Below are 17447 nucleotides of genomic sequence, written 5' to 3'. Positions count from 1 at the left end.
AGGACCCAGGCTCTGAGCCTGAGAGAGGGGGCGCTGTGGCGCCTGCTTAACCTCCTGCGCCACAGTCTGTGCCACGGAAGTCGTTGGTCCTGGACCAACGTGGGTCATTGCGCACCAGCTGGAGCTGTAAGCGACTGCCTCTACTCCTGCCTCTACTCCGGCTACCATTACCCCAACTGCCGCTACTACTGCTGTCGCTGCCCTCACACATCCTGAGTGCCAGTAACCTCGACCACCACCTACCTGGTGAGAAAACATCGGAACTGGACACTATGGCTGATGCCAGATCGCAACTGCGCCTGGCCGTCGTGTGCTCCAGTAACCAGAACCGGAGCATGGAGGCCCACCACTTCCTTAGGAAGCGGGGGTTCAGTGTCCGGTCCTTCGGCACAGGGTCCTACGTGAGGTTGCCGGGACCAGCACCCAACAAGCCCAACGTTTATGATTTCCAAACCACCTATGACCAGATGTACAATGACCTCGTTCAGAAAGACAAAGACTTCTACACGCAGAACGGCATCTTGAGCATGCTGGAGAGAAATAAGCGAATCAAGCCCAAGCCGGAAAGGTTCCAGAACTGCCAAGATGCATTCGACCTGATCCTCACCTGTGAAGAGCAAGTGTACGATCAGGTGGTGATGGAGCTGAATTCCAGGGAGCAGGTGACCTGCCAGCCGGTGCATGTCGTCAACGTGGATATCCAGGACGACGAGGACGAAGCCATCTTGGGGGCGTTCCTCCTCTGTGAGCTGTGCCAGTGCATTCTCCTCCTCGACGACATGGAAAACGACCTGGACGAGCTGCTGCAGGAATTCGAGGAGAAGTGTGACCGTCCCTTCCTGCACACCGTCTGCTTCTACTGACCACATGCAGGTGCGTCCCCCAAAGCTGTGGCGTGTCCTCCCGCTGGTCCTCTTCCCTGGCCCCACGGCTTTCATTTTGAGGATTAATGTTGGTGCGTAGTGGTGTCCAAATAAAGTGTACTTAGGAGACAAACCACATACATTAGTGCAGATTAACAACACCGTTTTTTTTTAATCCCACTGTGAGTGGGATATTGTTGTTGAAGTTTATAAAAAAAAAAAAAAGTTGTTTATTTTTTCGGCGTATAGAACGTTTTCTCTGATGTGTATGTCTTTGTGCGTTTCTGCCCTGTCTGGCCGGAATGCACCAATACATGAGTAAAGCAGTGGGATGCATCTTATTAGGAGAGAAACTGCAATTGTACAATAAACAACAGAAAAGAAAGTTTTTTAGCTAGTGTAGAATCTGCAGGGTGCGTCCGAGTGTGGCCACATTGTTCATTGCTCTGTATTATTACCGAGGTTTTTGCTCAGTTCTTCAAAGACTCTTGGCTCACTTGAGTCATTTTACACATTTATGACTGAGTGAACCTCTGTGTGAAGTTCAGATATTAATTGACCCGAGAGGTATTTATTTTTCATATAAATTGAAAATTTTCTATTGGTTTCATTTCGAACCGTGTTTCTGTGATGTTAGTAGAGTTTGTATTAAAGTATCGATTTTAGTGAGAGGACACTGGAAAGGTAAAGAAATAATAATACCCTGGTCAAACACTTCTATGAGTTAGTGTTGAGGTAGGGATGTTGTTAACCACTTATTCTCTAGCAACGAAATGGTAGACTGACAATATTCAATTAGTGCTGTTCTTTGGATAAGGCTGCAAAAAAAGTTCTTACCCAAGACATCAGCAATAAAGTCTGAAGCCTCAAAACGCAGCTTTCATGGCAAGTTCTGTGAAAACCTGGTTATTTGGGTCACATCAGCCTAGTTTCTGATGACTTAATTTGCAAGTTATTACCACCTGCAAATCAGTCATAAAGGATCATTCAAATTAAAGTAATATGACATAGGGGGAATCTTAGCATTTTCATCTGTTATTTCCCATAAATAGCATTGTTTTAAATTTTTGTTTGAATCTAAGTTGTATATTGATTAGTTTTCGACAGCTTGTGAATCACAGTTGAACACAAATTAATATAAATAGAGGCAATCATGAAATACAGCAGACCCGTTTCAGCTTATTTGCTTATGTTATAGGGAATGATGATACAAAAATTACTGGCTTCATCTAGGGGCTTGTGATTTTCCCCTTAAGATAAATGGTGTGTGATCTATGATATTTATTTATTTATTTTGAAGTTTGTATTTGTTTTTATTACTTCTAAAATGATTACACGTGCTTTTAAAATTATTACACTGTTTTCAGTTGAGCAATTAGAAATCTTATAAAATCCTTATAATATTTAAAGATGAAAATAGTGGTGAAAGTTAAATGCTAGACTTTGGTGGTCTGATGGTTTTGGCATAGTTGCATAGTAATGAGTCTGTAGTTAGTGTATTTTCTAGACTAGTGAAAATCTTCATTATAACAATGTTAATGTGTACCTTATTTTTCTTTGCTGTGATTTCTGATTGAAAGTCAGGTTTTTTAAACATGGGAACAAACTAATATTTTTACCATACTAAAGGGGCCATTTCCCTGCATGCATTTAATGTGACAGGAGTTTTTACAAAGAAAGTAAAGGTTTATTTAAGGAAATGGCACCTAGCCTGGAAACACAAGTGAGCCAAAGCCCTAAGACCTGGCTCCCTGATGGCTTCTAAGGGATGGATTCATAGGTGAAAAAAAGTCATTAATCATGGTGATTTAAGGGAGTTAGGATGGTGATCTCTGTTGATAGGTTCAATCCAGGGTAGTGGGTAGTTGATCATTGCATATGGTTCTCATAACAGCAATGATGTTGTTCTGTCTGTTTTTGATAGGGTGTGGTTGGTGAGTTCCTGTGTTTTTTCTGGTTCTGCAGCTTAAACACAACTGAGGGAGAACATTATGGAGTTTCCTCAAAAAATTAAAAATGGAACTCCCATTTGACCCAGTAATCCCACTCCTATGAATATATCCTAAGAAACTAGAAACACCAATCAGAAACGATATATTCACCCCTGTGTTCATAGCAGCACACTTTATAATAGCTAAGATTTGAACACAGCCTAAGTTCCTATCAAAAGGTGACTGAATCAGAAAACTGTGGTACATCTACACAATGGAATACTATGCTGCCATAAAAAGTAGGGACTCTTACCATTTGCAGCAGCCTGGATAGAACTGGAGAGCATTATGCTAAGTGAAATAAGCCAGTCAATGAAAGAAAAATACCACATGATCTCACTCATTTATGGATAATAAAGAACATTATAAACTGATGAACAAAAAGATAGATCCAGAAGCATCAAACAGACTGTCAAGTTACAGTGGGAAGGTTGGGGAATGGTGGGGGCAATAAAAGATCAACCTAAGGACTTGTAGACATGCATATAAGCATAACCAATGGATGCAAAATACTAGGGGGTGAGGGCATGTATGGGAGTGGGGTGGGGGGACAATGGGAAGATATGTACACATGTAATACCTTAATCAATAAAAATAAAAACATGGAAAAAATAAAATATGTAATTAAGAAATTAAAAAACAAACAAATAAACAAAACCAATATGTTGTCTTATAGTTCAACAAAAACTCCATTTCCCTTGTCAACAGACCTGAGGCTTTATTCCTTAGTCTAATGCTGAGCAGAACCTAACTGTCCTGTGGACTTAATGATTAAGGGTTTGGATGTGCAAGGAAGGAGAGAGACAGGTAAGAGGCCAACTTGAATCAAAAGTAAAGAAAGGTTAAAAGGTCCTATTAAAAGTTTATGGGCTTACAATATCCAAGAATATAATTAGAATGTTAATAAGTATAATCCCACAGAAAATGATTTTGTGTGTGTGTGTGTGTGTGTGTGTGTGTGTGTGTGTGTTTGTGTTATTCTTGGAACAAATTCCTCACTGTATCTCTAATTCCTTTTAATCTATACTCAAAAGACTCCAGTGACTCCTTTGGAAACAGAGGAAACAGTGGTATGACTGTTTTCTAAAATTTGATGCAATGAAGTCCATTTGACTTTTCTACCTGTGTTCTCTGCTCACTTGGGAAAATATTTCTGTTGATTTTATAGCAGTATTTCTTTTAATCTTGATGTGAATACAGCAGTTTTTTATTAAGCTGGTAACTACAGGTGGCTAGAGATTCCATTTTAGCCTGATAGCACAATGTCATGAGATCTTTGGTTCTTCAACAAGTATTTATTGATTGCTTTCAATATCAGCCAAGCTCACTCACTTTTTCCTTAAACTTTCAAAATTTCTGCTACTGCAACAGATTGTCTCAGCTAGCAATAAACTGTTGATTCTTGCAATGTAGAATGTTCTCCATATCTTATTTTTCTTTCTGAATTTGGCATTAGTCATGTTCTGATAGTGCTATCTTTTGTAAACTGGGTTACATTCAATTGTTTAGCTTTTGTTGCATTTTAAAAACTGCATTCCTTTCTTGATGACGGGCTAGAATGCCAGATCACAAATTGTTAATGGGTGGTGTTATTCAGATGTGGCTTCTGATAAGGAGTAAATTCTGATAAGTTCTTAATTAAATTAGAGCAGCCAGAGAAGAAGTAACAGTACTGTTAGTCTGTTCATAGCAAAAAAAAAAAAAAAAAAAAAAAAAAAAAAAAAAAAAAAGGCTGCTCACATTCCTTCCATTGCCTATTTGAATGTCAGATTAATTTCAGAGGTGGCCTTTTCTGGGATGATTTTAGCTGGGCACCATAATATAACCCCAGGAGCTTGCAATTGTTGTTTACACATGGGCTTTCTGGACTGTTACCCACAGTCAATTAACAGGAGCAGATATTTCTTTATGTTGACTCTGTGCCTATCCCAGAGCAGGTCCCACTTCACAGTTTCCTTCCCCTTTGCCTACAGCGAATGTAAGTTTCTTTCAGGCTACCTATTCTCTGTACCCTTGTCAGGGGTGGGGAACATGTGGCTTGCAGGCCATAAGAGGCCCAGGAATCATTTGGTCTGGCCCTGCCAAGGTATTTAGGGGTGAGTTAGTGAATTTGACCAAAGAAAGCAGGCTAATTTTAAGTTGATAATTTTGTATGGCCTGCAAATGATGTTATAAATACCCAAATGTCCCTTGGTAGAAAAAAATTCCCACCCCTGCCTAGCTGATATATAAAACTGCAAAACTCTGTGATAATGACTATGCTGATGGTGTTTTAGAGTCCATACCCTAAGAAAGACCAGTCTTTTTTTGGGCTAGTATTTTTGGCTCAATAAAACATACTTTTGAACAAGACTTTCAGCCCTGGGAGGTAAAAGATTATTGTTGTTTAGCCTGCCTTTATCTTTTTCAAGTTAGACAGATTAGACTCGTTATTCTCAAAGTATGATCAATGTCACCTGATTCTATTTTTTTTAGCAGTGCAGAAACTTATTTCAATTTTTTTTTATTGATTAAGGTATTACATATGTATCCTCATCCCTTCATTAACTCCCCAATCCCCTTTACTCATGCCCTCACTCCCCTGGTGTTTGTATCCATTGGTTAGACTTATATGCATAGCAGTGCAGAATCTTGAGACCTAGTCTAGAAACATGCATTTTAGACCTCATTCACCTGCAAATTAAAATTAGAAAATTATAGGTGGATCAGTTATTGATATGTAGTAGATGCTGAAGTAAATATTGAATAGAATGAATGACTACACTAAAACATCACAAATGAGTATTAGAAATATATATTTTTGGTTTTAATTTAATTTAAACAATAAAGAAGGGTTAAAGTAATGTTTTTAAAATTCCAAACTTTACAAGAACTTTAACTTTTATATGACAGAAATTGGAATGAATAATAAAAGTAGGCAGGGATTTTAGATATGAAATCATGTACCAAGTTCTAGTTGATTATATTACCAAGCGACATAGTCCTATTATTTTTTAAATGGTAAAACTGTGGAATTAATAATTATAAGGAAGATTTCTCTTTAAATGAAGGTATAATCATTTGATATGCTATCTTCTTCACTCCCATATATGGATAAATAGTGTCTATGCTCTTTATCTTGTGCCTGTATTATCTACTTCCTGATTCTGGGTCTGTCCTTGCACCTTAGGAATCAAAATCTTCAGTATGACACTGACACAGAAGTGGAAGAGGACAAGCTGTTTATAAATAAAAATTGATTTAGAAAATTAAGTAGGTAATGAAATGGAATAATAAATGTGCAAAAATTGATTGAACCATTAGTAAGTGATTTATTATTAGTTAAAAAATACACAGATAAATCTGATCAACTAAAACCTTTAATTAATTAAGTGAGCATCTGTTCTACTGTAAATAAATAAACAAACATACAATATGTCAAAATTATTTAAATATTATTTGTGTTAGCAAAGGATATTTAAATTAAACAAGTTTTAAAACATTCAAACTGTCATGGTCCTTGTCGAACACTCTTTAAAGAACCTTTATTGATAATGGTATAATTTGGATAAACAACTAAGAAAATATATTATTATTTTAAAAAAACTTTAAAAATATATTTTAATTTATTGATTTTTTTAGAGAGATAAACATTGATTTGTTGTTCCATTTATTTATGCATTCTTTGTTTGCTTCTTGTATGTGCCCTGAGCAGGAATCTAATCCACAACTTTGGCATATTGGGATGATGCTCTAAACTGGGTGGGGCTTGAAAAACTTTTAAAAGTTGTCTCTTTAGAAGTAATAGGCACAAAAAGGTTGAAATTGGTAAGGCCTTTGGTATTTTATTTGAACTATCTCAGATAGCTGGGGTTCAGATTAGTCTTTTCTGTTTTTTAAATACTTTGATATTCTTGGAGTAAAATCAGTGTTATGTCTTGTTTATCATGGACCTTCTTAGGGAAATATATACATATGCATTTTGAGTTGGAGTTTTATGGAATAATAATTATTGGTTTTGCTTTAAGAAATTATAATACTGTGTGACTCCCTGTCTTTTAATTTATGATAGGGGAATTAAGTAGCAGGAAAATTGCAGTTTAATATTCTTTTTTTCCCCCAAGAACTTTTTTAATTTTAATAAATCTTTATTGTTCATATTATTACAGATATTCCTCTCCCCCCCCCAATAGCTCCCCTCCACCAGATTTCCCCCAACCCCATGCTCTTACCCCCCACCACTGTCCTCATCCATAGGTATAAGATTTTTATCCAGTCTCTTCCTGCACCCCCAAGCCCCCTTGTCCCCAAGAATTGTCAGTCAACTTCCTTTCTATGCCCCTGATTCTATTATATTCACCAGTTTATTCTATTCATCAGACTTTTTATTAACTTGGTTTTAGATTCACTTGTTGATAGATATGTATTTGTTGTTCATAATTTTCATCTTTACCTTTTTCTTCTTCTTCCTCTTCTTAAAGAATACCCTTCAGCATTCCATATAATCCTGATTTGGCAGTGCTGAACTACTTTTGCTTTTTCTTGTCTGTGAAGTTCTTTATTTGACATTCAATTCTAAATGATAGCTTTGCTGGGTAGAGTAATCTTGGTTGTAGGTTCTTGCTGTTCATCACTTTGAATATTTCTTCCCACTCCCTTCTGGCCTACATAGTTTTTTGTTGAGAAATTGGCTGAGAGTCATATGGGTGCTCCCTTGTGGGTAACTAACTGTTTTTCTCTTGCTGCTTGTAAGATTCTCGCTTTGTCTTTTGCCCTTGGCACATTAATTATGATGTGTCTTGGCGTAGTCTTCTTTGGATTCCTCTTGTTTGGGGTTATCTGTACTTCCTGGACTTGTAAATCTATTTCTTTCACCAGGTAGGGGAAGTTTTCTGTCATATTTCTTCTATTGGATTTTCAATATTTTGTGCTCTCTCTTCTTCTGGCAACCCCGTGGTTCAGATGTTGGTATGCTTGAAGTTGTCCCAGAGGCTCCTTTAACTATCTTCATATTTTTGGATTTTTTTTTCTTTTTGTTTTTCTGGTTGGGTGTTTTTTGCTTCCTCATTTCAAATCTTTGGTTTGATTCTTGGAGTCTTCTAGTCTACTATTGAATTTCTGTATATTATTGTTTATTTCAGACAGTGTATGCTTAATTTCTAACTAATCCTTTTCCAATTTTTTGTCAATCTCATTAAGATCCTTGAAGGTCTCACTAAGTTCCTCAGAGGTCTCATTAAGTTTCTTGGAGATTTCTAGAAGATTCTTGAGTAACCTTATTACTGTGGTTTTGAACTCTATATCTAGCAGTTTGCTTTCCTCCATTTCTTTCATTGGTGACATGTTGCTTTATCTCTGCATTTTGGCTGCTTCCCTGTGTTGATGGAGTTGCTTTGTGTGGTAGGTGACCTATACAGCCCAGTGGCTCAGCCTCCCCAATAACCTGAGGTGAAGCATCTTGGTGCACCACTTTGTGGTCTGTGTGCTCAGTCTTGTTGTAATTAGCTTTGATTGTTGTTGGTATACTTGGAGGAATTGACCTCCAAGCCAACTGGCTGTGAAGACCTGTTGTGTCTATAATGGAAGAACTGCTGTGATGGAGACATCCCTATGGAACAGGATTTGGTGCTCACTGAGTCTGCCTCTTGAGTGTGTTCACTTATGGATGTAAGGAGTTGAAGTCTGGTGTTATCTTACACTGACCACTAGGTACACTGGCTCCTGGATCTCCAAGGAGGTGCAAAGTCAGCTACTGCCTGAGGCCACCCAGCAAGAGCTATTATGGGATCTACAGATTTCTCCTCTTTGTTTGGGGTTTGGAAGTTTTGGAGCTCTCTGATCCAGCTGCAGTTGTCAAGTTAGGCTGCGAAAGGACAGGCCATTCATATGCAAAAGCAGCTGCACATAGCTTGAGTGAGTTTTTAAATTGAGTGTGGCAAGGTCTCAGGGAATCACCAGGGCATAGAAAACAGCAATGCCTGCCAGTAGCCTTCTCTATGTCTCTGCACTCCCCAGCACAGTAAACAATGATTCTTGTGAGCTCCTCTGTGAGAAAGCCACCCTCACTTTCCAACATGATTCCAGAGAGTCCAGTTTCTCCCCATAGGATTCTGGGTCCCCAGAGTCTCTCCAGAAAATGGAGTTCAGAGCAGTCGGGAGCTTGTATCTCCCTTCAAATTGAAAACAAAAACAAAAACAAACAAACAAACAAACAAAAAAAACCAGTGCACCCAGTCACCAGCCAGATTTGTGAGCCTATGCCTCTGCTTTTCCATGCCTCTGTACTTGCTACCCATTCTCCATACGCTTTTTTCTTTCATTCTAGTTGTAGAACTTTTACTTGGCCAGCTTTCCCATGGTTCTTGGTGATAGTTGTTTTGTCTTTTAGTTGTAGTTTTGGTGTGGTTGTGAGAGGCAGCATGTAAGCCACCATCTTATTTCCCCCCCACACTCAGTTTAATATTCTAATGAATGGGAACAATTAAGACTCATGATTGTTTCCCTCTAGCATTTTCCTTCAAATTATCTATTCCTGTCTGATTTTCCTGCTTTTCCATACTCCAGAATCAGCTGAGAAGCTTGATAAATGCATATTGCTGGGCCCATGTAAGTTTGCAGTGAGGCCCAAAAATCTCTATTTAAAAATAACAAACTCCCTAGATAATTGTGAAGCTGCAAATGACCTATAAAGAAACATTTCTCTAAAATGTTAATTTTTCCTCCCTGCTAAAATACTGAATTGACTTTTATTTTAAACTTTCTAATTACTCTGAATTCTAAGACATACATTGTGATATTCAAGCTTTAGAAATGTAATGGCCTTCCTGAAATATAAGTTTTATTTAAGTCTCTCATATCTGTTTCATAGAGGAATCATTATTACTACAAAGATTTCTAATGATCTCAAATAAGTAGAAAATATCTTATTTTTTTTCTAATTTTTAAGGAAATTACTGTTGTTTAAATGAAGTCTGTAAAATCAGTATTAGCTGCTTCAGTACCTTTTATTTTGTATCCACAAATCAATGGTCAAAAACAGTTTAATGACTCAAGAAATTGTGATACATTTTCCTGAAAATATCGTCTTTAGTAAACTTCATATTGCTAATTGTGAACAGCTTAAAAACAAAACAAAACAAAACTAAAATTCTTCACTAGTGGATTAGTCTAAAACCTATATTAATTGTTCAGGGAAAAAAATCAGAGGCACAATTAAGCACTTTAAGTCTGCCTTTATATGCTCTGATTTTTAAATGGCTAAGCAATGAGGATTTTATGACTTCTTAGAACCTGGTTCACATAAAACACATATAAGCTGTTTTGGAAATGTTCTTGTACAGTTGCACTTCATTACTCCTTTTGGAGCCTTTTCTCCTTGCTGTTTAACCTTTACAAAACAATGTGGCCTTTTTGTCATTATCTGGTCAGCAGTTCAATTGTCATGTTTACTAAATGTTGTAAAGTGTTTGTTGCTTGGAGTGTTCAGTCTAGACATTGTGTTTGAATTCCTAGGAAAAATAGAGCTTGAAGAAAATAAACATTTTATTGCATAACTTCTTAATGAAAATAGTTGTAAAATGTATTCATATGCTTTCTGGACCTAGAAAGCTTTTATGCTAAAGACAAGTAATTGTGTCTGCCCGTCTTTGCTGGGTGAATGACTTGACTTGTAAGGTCATCTGAACATCAGTTATCCATGTGTAACACTACGCATCTGGTGGGGATTAGAGGATTGGGCTAAATGTGTAGTGACCCCAAATCTGTAGAGCTTTGACCAAATTGTGTATATTGTGTGTTACTTGTTTGCTCAAAATTTTGATTATGTGAATTTTTTCCAGTATTTTATTTTACCAGTACGTGCAATAATGTGTGTGTGTGTGTGTGTGTGTGTGAGTGTGTGCGCGCGCGTGCGCGCGCACACGTGCATACTCGTGCATGGCTCAGATTAGTGGTAAGGTTTGGTGGTTAGAGAAATTGACTCACATCTAAGAATTCTTTTATTCCAAGTCTGGAGTAGGAGCTTTCACTTTTCTTTGGATATTTTTAGAAAACTATATCCCAAACTAAATACTTTGAGGTGGGGAGGGGGAATGGAAGCCAAATATACTAGAATAAAAAAGACCACTTATACCTCCCTGGGTATCTAAAGGTTAACTTAAAAAAATGCAAAAACCAGTGTCCAACTCAGGTTCTCAAGTACCAGTCTATAAAGTTTACCGAAACTTGATGTTAATAAAGGCAGCACCTCTTGCTAGAGGGTACGCTTTTTAACTTTTCTTCATGTGTATTTTCATTTTATTGTTAAAATTTTACATTTAAAAAGGCATTTTTTTCTTTACTGTGGTATAAGGAGGTTAACTCTGCACATTATAATCTGCATATGGCTATCCAGTTTTATGTTCTAGTATCTTTATCTATTGAATATTATCTGACAGTAAGTTGCCCAGACACATACGCCAATATTTTAAAATTATACTATTTTTTATTGTATTTCCCCATTTGAAGTTGGTCTAGTTCAGCAGTTTTCAACGGTGTGCTGGTTCACATAAAACACATATAAGCTGTTTTGGAAATGTTCAGAGGGAAAACATATATCTGATAAAATTTTTAAAGCATGTAGTACCTGACTATTCAGTCAAGGGCACTGACCTTTTTGCCCTTAAATTGTCAAATAAAAAACAAATTGACAACTGCTACCACCACAATAGTTATCTGGTGTGAATAAATAAAAATTATACCCATTTTTGTGTCAGATCAGCAAAAACATATATTTTTGATTTTCTATGGAACTTTAGTAAATTGAAATTCATTCCTTAAAATACCCCCCCATCTTTGCTGTTTGGGAGAAAAAGTGTTTTAGATTGATATTATTTATATATTTTTTCCAATATATACATAATATTTGTATCTGAATAGTATGAAGGTTATAACTTTGGTGTTTAATATTTAAGAATAACAATCTGTAGTTTGATATCAGCAATTTATGAAAGGCAGATTAGTCATGTTAGTTTTTCTTGCTGTTTAAATAGTCACTGCTTGGTTTTTCCTTATAATTTATAGTATATTAGGAAAATCCTTTTTTATTTCTGTTATAGGCCTCTCTAATGAAGTTATCCTCTTACTTTTTATATTTATATCTTTCTAGTAAGGCCATGACCAACTGTATTTATGTTCCGATTTTTCCTCATGTTCATTTTCAATAATTATCCTTCTCACATTGCTGCAATTTGGCTAAACTCAATTTCTAGGTACTTGTTTGTATTCTTGTTTCATTCCATTCACCGAACTAAGATCAGTGTTTCCTAAAACCTCAATGATTATAATTTTCTTTTTTTTAAATTTGGTGATTACCACATTTTATATGATCTTTTGTTTGTTTGTTTTTAAACAGTTTATTCCCAACCATTTATTTTAAGTTTCTTCTTTTCTCAGAATAATTTTATGTGCCCTTGTCTTTCTGTGCTTTATAAACTAGCTCTAGTTGTAAACCAGGTAGTCAGGGATCACTGAGTTTGAGCTTCTTTCTCTACACAGTCTCAATTGCTTCTTTCTTGCAATGCAGAAATAAATCCAAGTTTTACTTCCTTTGGTCCTTAATAGTCCATTTATCTGTAATTGCTACCTTAGCATTTCCTCATAAATTCTGCATCAAGTCAGTCATTTTAAGCACCTAAGTACTTTACCTAGATTGTGTTTTCTACTCCCGCCACTGGACTGTCAATGATATAGAGCGTTCCCAAACTTTATATTAGCCATATAAAGTCTATCATAATACTTCTAAACCCAGACACTTATAATATTTATGAGGAAAAGTAGTATTTTTCTCGTAACCACATTATTGTGTGGTTCAGGTAAGTATGGCAGTGATTGAACTATATCAGTGTCCATTTAAATAACTATTTCAATCATGCTTTTAAAAGATTATTTATTAAAGTCAATGTGATTTGTGCAAGGAAAAATTGAAAGTTAATGTTATGTGGAAAATGAGCAGTGAATAGTTTATTTTCCCTATTCTTATCAACAAAGGTTGCAAGATAGACAATAAAGAAAAAAAAATGCCAAGACCCCAGGCACCTAGCCTCTGTTGTACTAATTTAATTACTTAATTGCCAAGTTTGAGTACCTTAGTTTGTATTAGGTACTACTTCAAATAATTTTACATGTGTATTCTAACTTAAACACTTTTTTCTATAATAGGCATATTTGGATGGGTGGGGCTTCAGGGATCCCCCTTGGTTACTGATTGAATAAATGGCTCATAAAAGCCAATTTCATAAAGAACTATTGTTGGATTGAGGTATCTAGGAGACATATAGAAATCAGCCATCTACTTTAAACCAGTATTGCGGATTCAAATCTTAGGTGAGTCAAGAGTTGCACACTCTTATCAGATATATGTTTTCCCTCTGGAAAAGTAACCTTTTAAATTAACTGGTAATGTACACAGCAGGGCTCTGGATTTTACCTCTCTCACAGTTTATCATATAGCCAACTGATCCTACTGCACTGCTTGCAACCCATTATATGTGATTATCTCCTTAAAGATATAGGCATAACTGCCATAATTTCACCCTATATTTCCATGAAATATTCTTATCTTTATAATGTTTCTGGATGCTGATTCATATATGTTATCATTCAGCCTGAGGATAGATACATTTTAGTGTTAAATGAGCTGATCCCTTAAAATGATGACATTGGGTATTGGGATTCCTTGGTCTGTTTAATCTGTTACATGATTTTGATTTATTGGCCAAATTTATTTTCTGTGTGTTCTGGCACATGACACTTGAAAAGGAATATGGCTGCTGTCAACCTTTATAACTAGAAGGTAAATCTAGTCTATTCTGAAATAGCAGAGGAAATGCAATCTGGAACATGCAAACTGGCGATCCATAAGACAATCCTGGGGAGCAAAGAAGAGAAATCATATCCTATATAATCCTATCTAATAAAAGAGAAACATGCAAACTGACCATACCTTTGCTACGCTACCAGCCAATAGGAGTGAATATGCAAATTAACCTAACCAAGATGGCCAGGCCCATAGAGGCCAGGTGGCACTGGGGCTGCCGGGGTGGATAGGAGACACAAACCATCAGGGAGGCCGGTACCCAGCAGCCTCAAGCCCAGTCATGGCCTTGCTGGGGCTTTGGGGGCCATACCTGAGACACAAACACCCAGGCCTTTCACCAGCAGCACCAAGGCCTATGGCCGAGGTGCTGGGGCTGCTGGGGGGGGGGGACAGCAGAGACACAAACCCCCAAGAAACCCATGGAAAGGGAGATAAACTACTATAACTTTATCTCCCTTTCCACAGGATGAGAAAACTGCCTTGGGTTTATTTAGTGATGTGGCCCACACCTTTGTACGAACACAGGGTATGTTATGACCAGTCCCAGGAAGGTCTGAACAGAATGCTCTCACCAGGGAATAACACTATTATGGCAAATCATCTAAGAGAGGAAACAAGCTTTTGTTGTGTTTATTCGAGAACATGCCACCCCAACATATGCTGTGTTGTCATATTGATGATCTTGAGCTGCAGATGCTTGAAAAACAGCAAATGCATGCAGAGGCTTTCACTGAAGTCTCCTGATCTGCCTAAAATCTGACCCCCCCAAAAGGAGCTTAAATGTCACAGGTCGTCCCCTTGATGGGGGAAGTGTCATCAGACAGAGAAGATGACTCCTGTCACAGGACAGGAGAGTAAAAGTTGACATCACACCCAAACTGTGTTACAAACTATTTCCTCCCACCCCCATTCATCTTTTCTAAAAACTATTGATATTTATTCTCCTCTAAGAGGCCTACATCTCCCATCCCCTTTCCCTAGGAAGAAGGTATTTAAATCAGCATTCTAAGCCACCTTGGAGAGTTACTCATTTTTCCCTGAGATCTCTCACATATATATAAGATACTCATGTTAATAAACTTTTATTTTTCTCTTGATGATCTCTCTTTAATTACAAGGGACTCCACTAAGATCTGAGAAAGGTAGAGGAAAACTATTTTTCCTCCTCCATAATCCTATCTCGGGAAATCAAGTCCCCAGCTGAACAATGAGGTTGGCTCAAGTACCAAGCAATCCCGGCTGATGGGAGGGAAGCTTCTAGGGAGAAATCAATGATATTGGCATCAAAGTGGGACTGAGGTCCCTGCAGACTGATTTATTTGCCTCTCAGCATAACCATTATGGCTTGTCTCAGTTTTGGTCCTTATAAGGGAATTACTTGTATCACATGATCTAATGCATCTAGGGGAAATGATTAACAACATAAATTGATGAATAGAAACAGACCTGGAGACAGAGAAGCAAACTGTCAAAACTCAGAGGGAAGGTAGGGGAGGGTTGGGGCAAAGGGGAGAGTTCAACCAAAGGACTTGTGTGCATGCATATAAGGCTAACCAGTGATCATGGACAACAGGGGGTGGGCATACATGGGGAGGGGTTTGGGATGGGAATGGGGGGATGAGGACAATTATGTGACACCATAATCAATAAAGAAATTTAAAAAAACAGAAAAACAAACAAACAAACAAAACAACAAAGTGGGATGGAGGGCACATGCATGGTTTCTGGTGGGATTTTAAAGTGGTTCAACATTTTTGGAGGATGATTTGGCAAATTCGATAGAAATGTTCAAGTTATATCCAAGAGTCTTCTACTAGGAATCACATCTGCTGAGATAAACCACAAATGCATAAGCCTTGGTCAGAAACCAGGAAGCTACTGCGAGCTCCCCTTCCATGATAGGAAAACCTGAGAACAACCTGTACTTTTAGGACAAGGTGGCAACTATACTAATAAAAGGGTAATATGCTAATTAGAGTGAACATCTTCGGGGTGACCTTCCAGATGTCATTCCCTACATCTTTCCCAACAAAGCCATGTTGGCAGGGCCAAGGCAGAGGAGGTTAGAGGTGATCAGGCAAGCAGGGGAGAGCAGTTAGGGGGATCAGGCTGGCAGGCAGTGAGCAGTTAGAATCCAGAGGTCCTGAGGGGACCCAGATTGGAGACAGTGCAGGCCGAGTTGAGGGGACCCCCTTCCAGTGCATGGATTTCGTGCACCAGACCTCTATTCCTGTATAATAAAAGCCTAATATGCAAATTGTTCAACTGAGAGTTTGACTGCTGGCTATGACATGTGCCGACCACCAGGGGGCTGTGTGGAACATGGCTGGTGTTGGTGAAGCAGCGCTGGCAGTGGGCAGCAGTGGAGGCACTGCTGGCCCTGATGGTCCCTGGTGAGAGCAGGACCACTCTGGGATGGTGGAGCAGGTGAGTGGGTTGCGCCAGGCCAAGGTAGGTATGAGCCAGAGCCAATTGCCTCACAGATGGCAACCATCAGGAAAGGGCCTCCTCCTGGCCCTGACTGATATCCCCGCATTGGTGGGGACGGATGGTGGGGCTGCTGCCAGGATCCCAGATGCTGAGGGAGCTGGACGTGGGCCGGTCCTAACTGATCACCCTGCATAGAGCAACTAGCAGCTGGCAGGCCCTTATCACCTGATCGGGCTCCAGGCTATGGTGGAGAACTGGGGGTGGGTGACAGTGACCAATCTTCTGCAGTGCCTGGTCGGGGGTCTGCGACCTCTCATGGGCTACCTGGGGTTGGGGTGACAGGGATGGAGGTGCGGTGAGAATGCTAGGTGTCCTTTGAGCTCGCTCTCAATCCTCCTACTACCCTCCCCTGGGACGCCAGGGTTTGTGCGCTGGGGAAGCCCCTGCACTCAGGTGTTGGTCGCCCTCGAGGAGCCCGCCATGCACCTGCTTGGACTCTTTCAGGTGAGCCTGGTTGTGTCCACTGGGACCACAGGGGCCAGTCGAGATCCCCGTGGGTTCACTCAAGAGCCGGTCTGCAAGGCTGGCTGGGAGAGAGCACGCTGCCCGCCTGGCTTCTGTGCACCACTGCTGCACTGTCCCGGCCATGGCATCTGGCCATGCTCACCACATCTCTGAGTGGGGACTCCAGCACCATGGCTCAGGCAGAGGGCGGTGCCTGGGCCCAGGTGCAGCCCAAGTCCCTGAGATCAGCTGGACTTTTCCATGCCAGACTCTTGTGCTTCCATCGGCCAGGCCTAGGGACTACATCCGTGAATGAGTTTCATGCACCAGTTCTCTAGTCTGTTTTATAAAGTAAGGGAGGCCGTTTGGATGAAAGCTTCTTGGAGGAGAGCAAGAGCGTGGGTTGTGGCAGCTTCTCATTGGCTGAGTTGTTGCTAGGCCAGGAGAAAATCTTGCTTCCCACCGCTGGGCATATGTAAAGCAAGCTTCTTCCTGTATGGATGTTAAAATAAGCTGCCAGGAGTGGTATCTGCATGGGAGCTCTCCCTTTATGGCTTTCCAACACCATTTAGAATGAGGCTTTCCTTTATTCATTTTCACAGCTCTCAAATATTAAAATTGTGTTTGACTTACTGCCATAGTATACATCCCAACGAAAAGAAGGATCAGAAATGTAAGGTGCATTGATGTGCTTGCAGATCCTTTCTTAAAAGGACATTTTTTCTTGCTTTAATGGCAGTATGGGTTGCATCAATAAATATTCTAATAGTCCACTTAGAATCATCCATAGTCTTGCTAGTTTTTGACAGCACTATTGAAGCAAAT

General features: G+C 39.1%; 1 protein-coding gene across 1 annotated transcript; it reads left to right on the top strand.

Moving 5' to 3' along the window:
- Positions 1 to 272: 272 nt before the first annotated feature.
- On the top strand, positions 273 to 863 carry LOC311614824 (RNA polymerase II subunit A C-terminal domain phosphatase SSU72-like; the record flags this gene model as incomplete). The annotated part of the gene is made up of 1 exon (XM_084869953.1): positions 273 to 863. The coding sequence occupies one exon, from the start codon at positions 273 to 275 to the stop codon at positions 861 to 863; it is 591 nt and encodes a 196-aa protein (XP_084726079.1).
- Between the last annotated feature and the right edge of the window lie 16584 nt (positions 864 to 17447).

Source organism: Pipistrellus hanaki, assembly GCF_964339955.1.
Source record: "Pipistrellus hanaki genome assembly, chromosome: X".
Taxonomy (NCBI): domain Eukaryota; kingdom Metazoa; phylum Chordata; class Mammalia; order Chiroptera; family Vespertilionidae; genus Pipistrellus; species Pipistrellus hanaki.
This window is presented reverse-complemented; position numbering and strand designations above follow the sequence as displayed.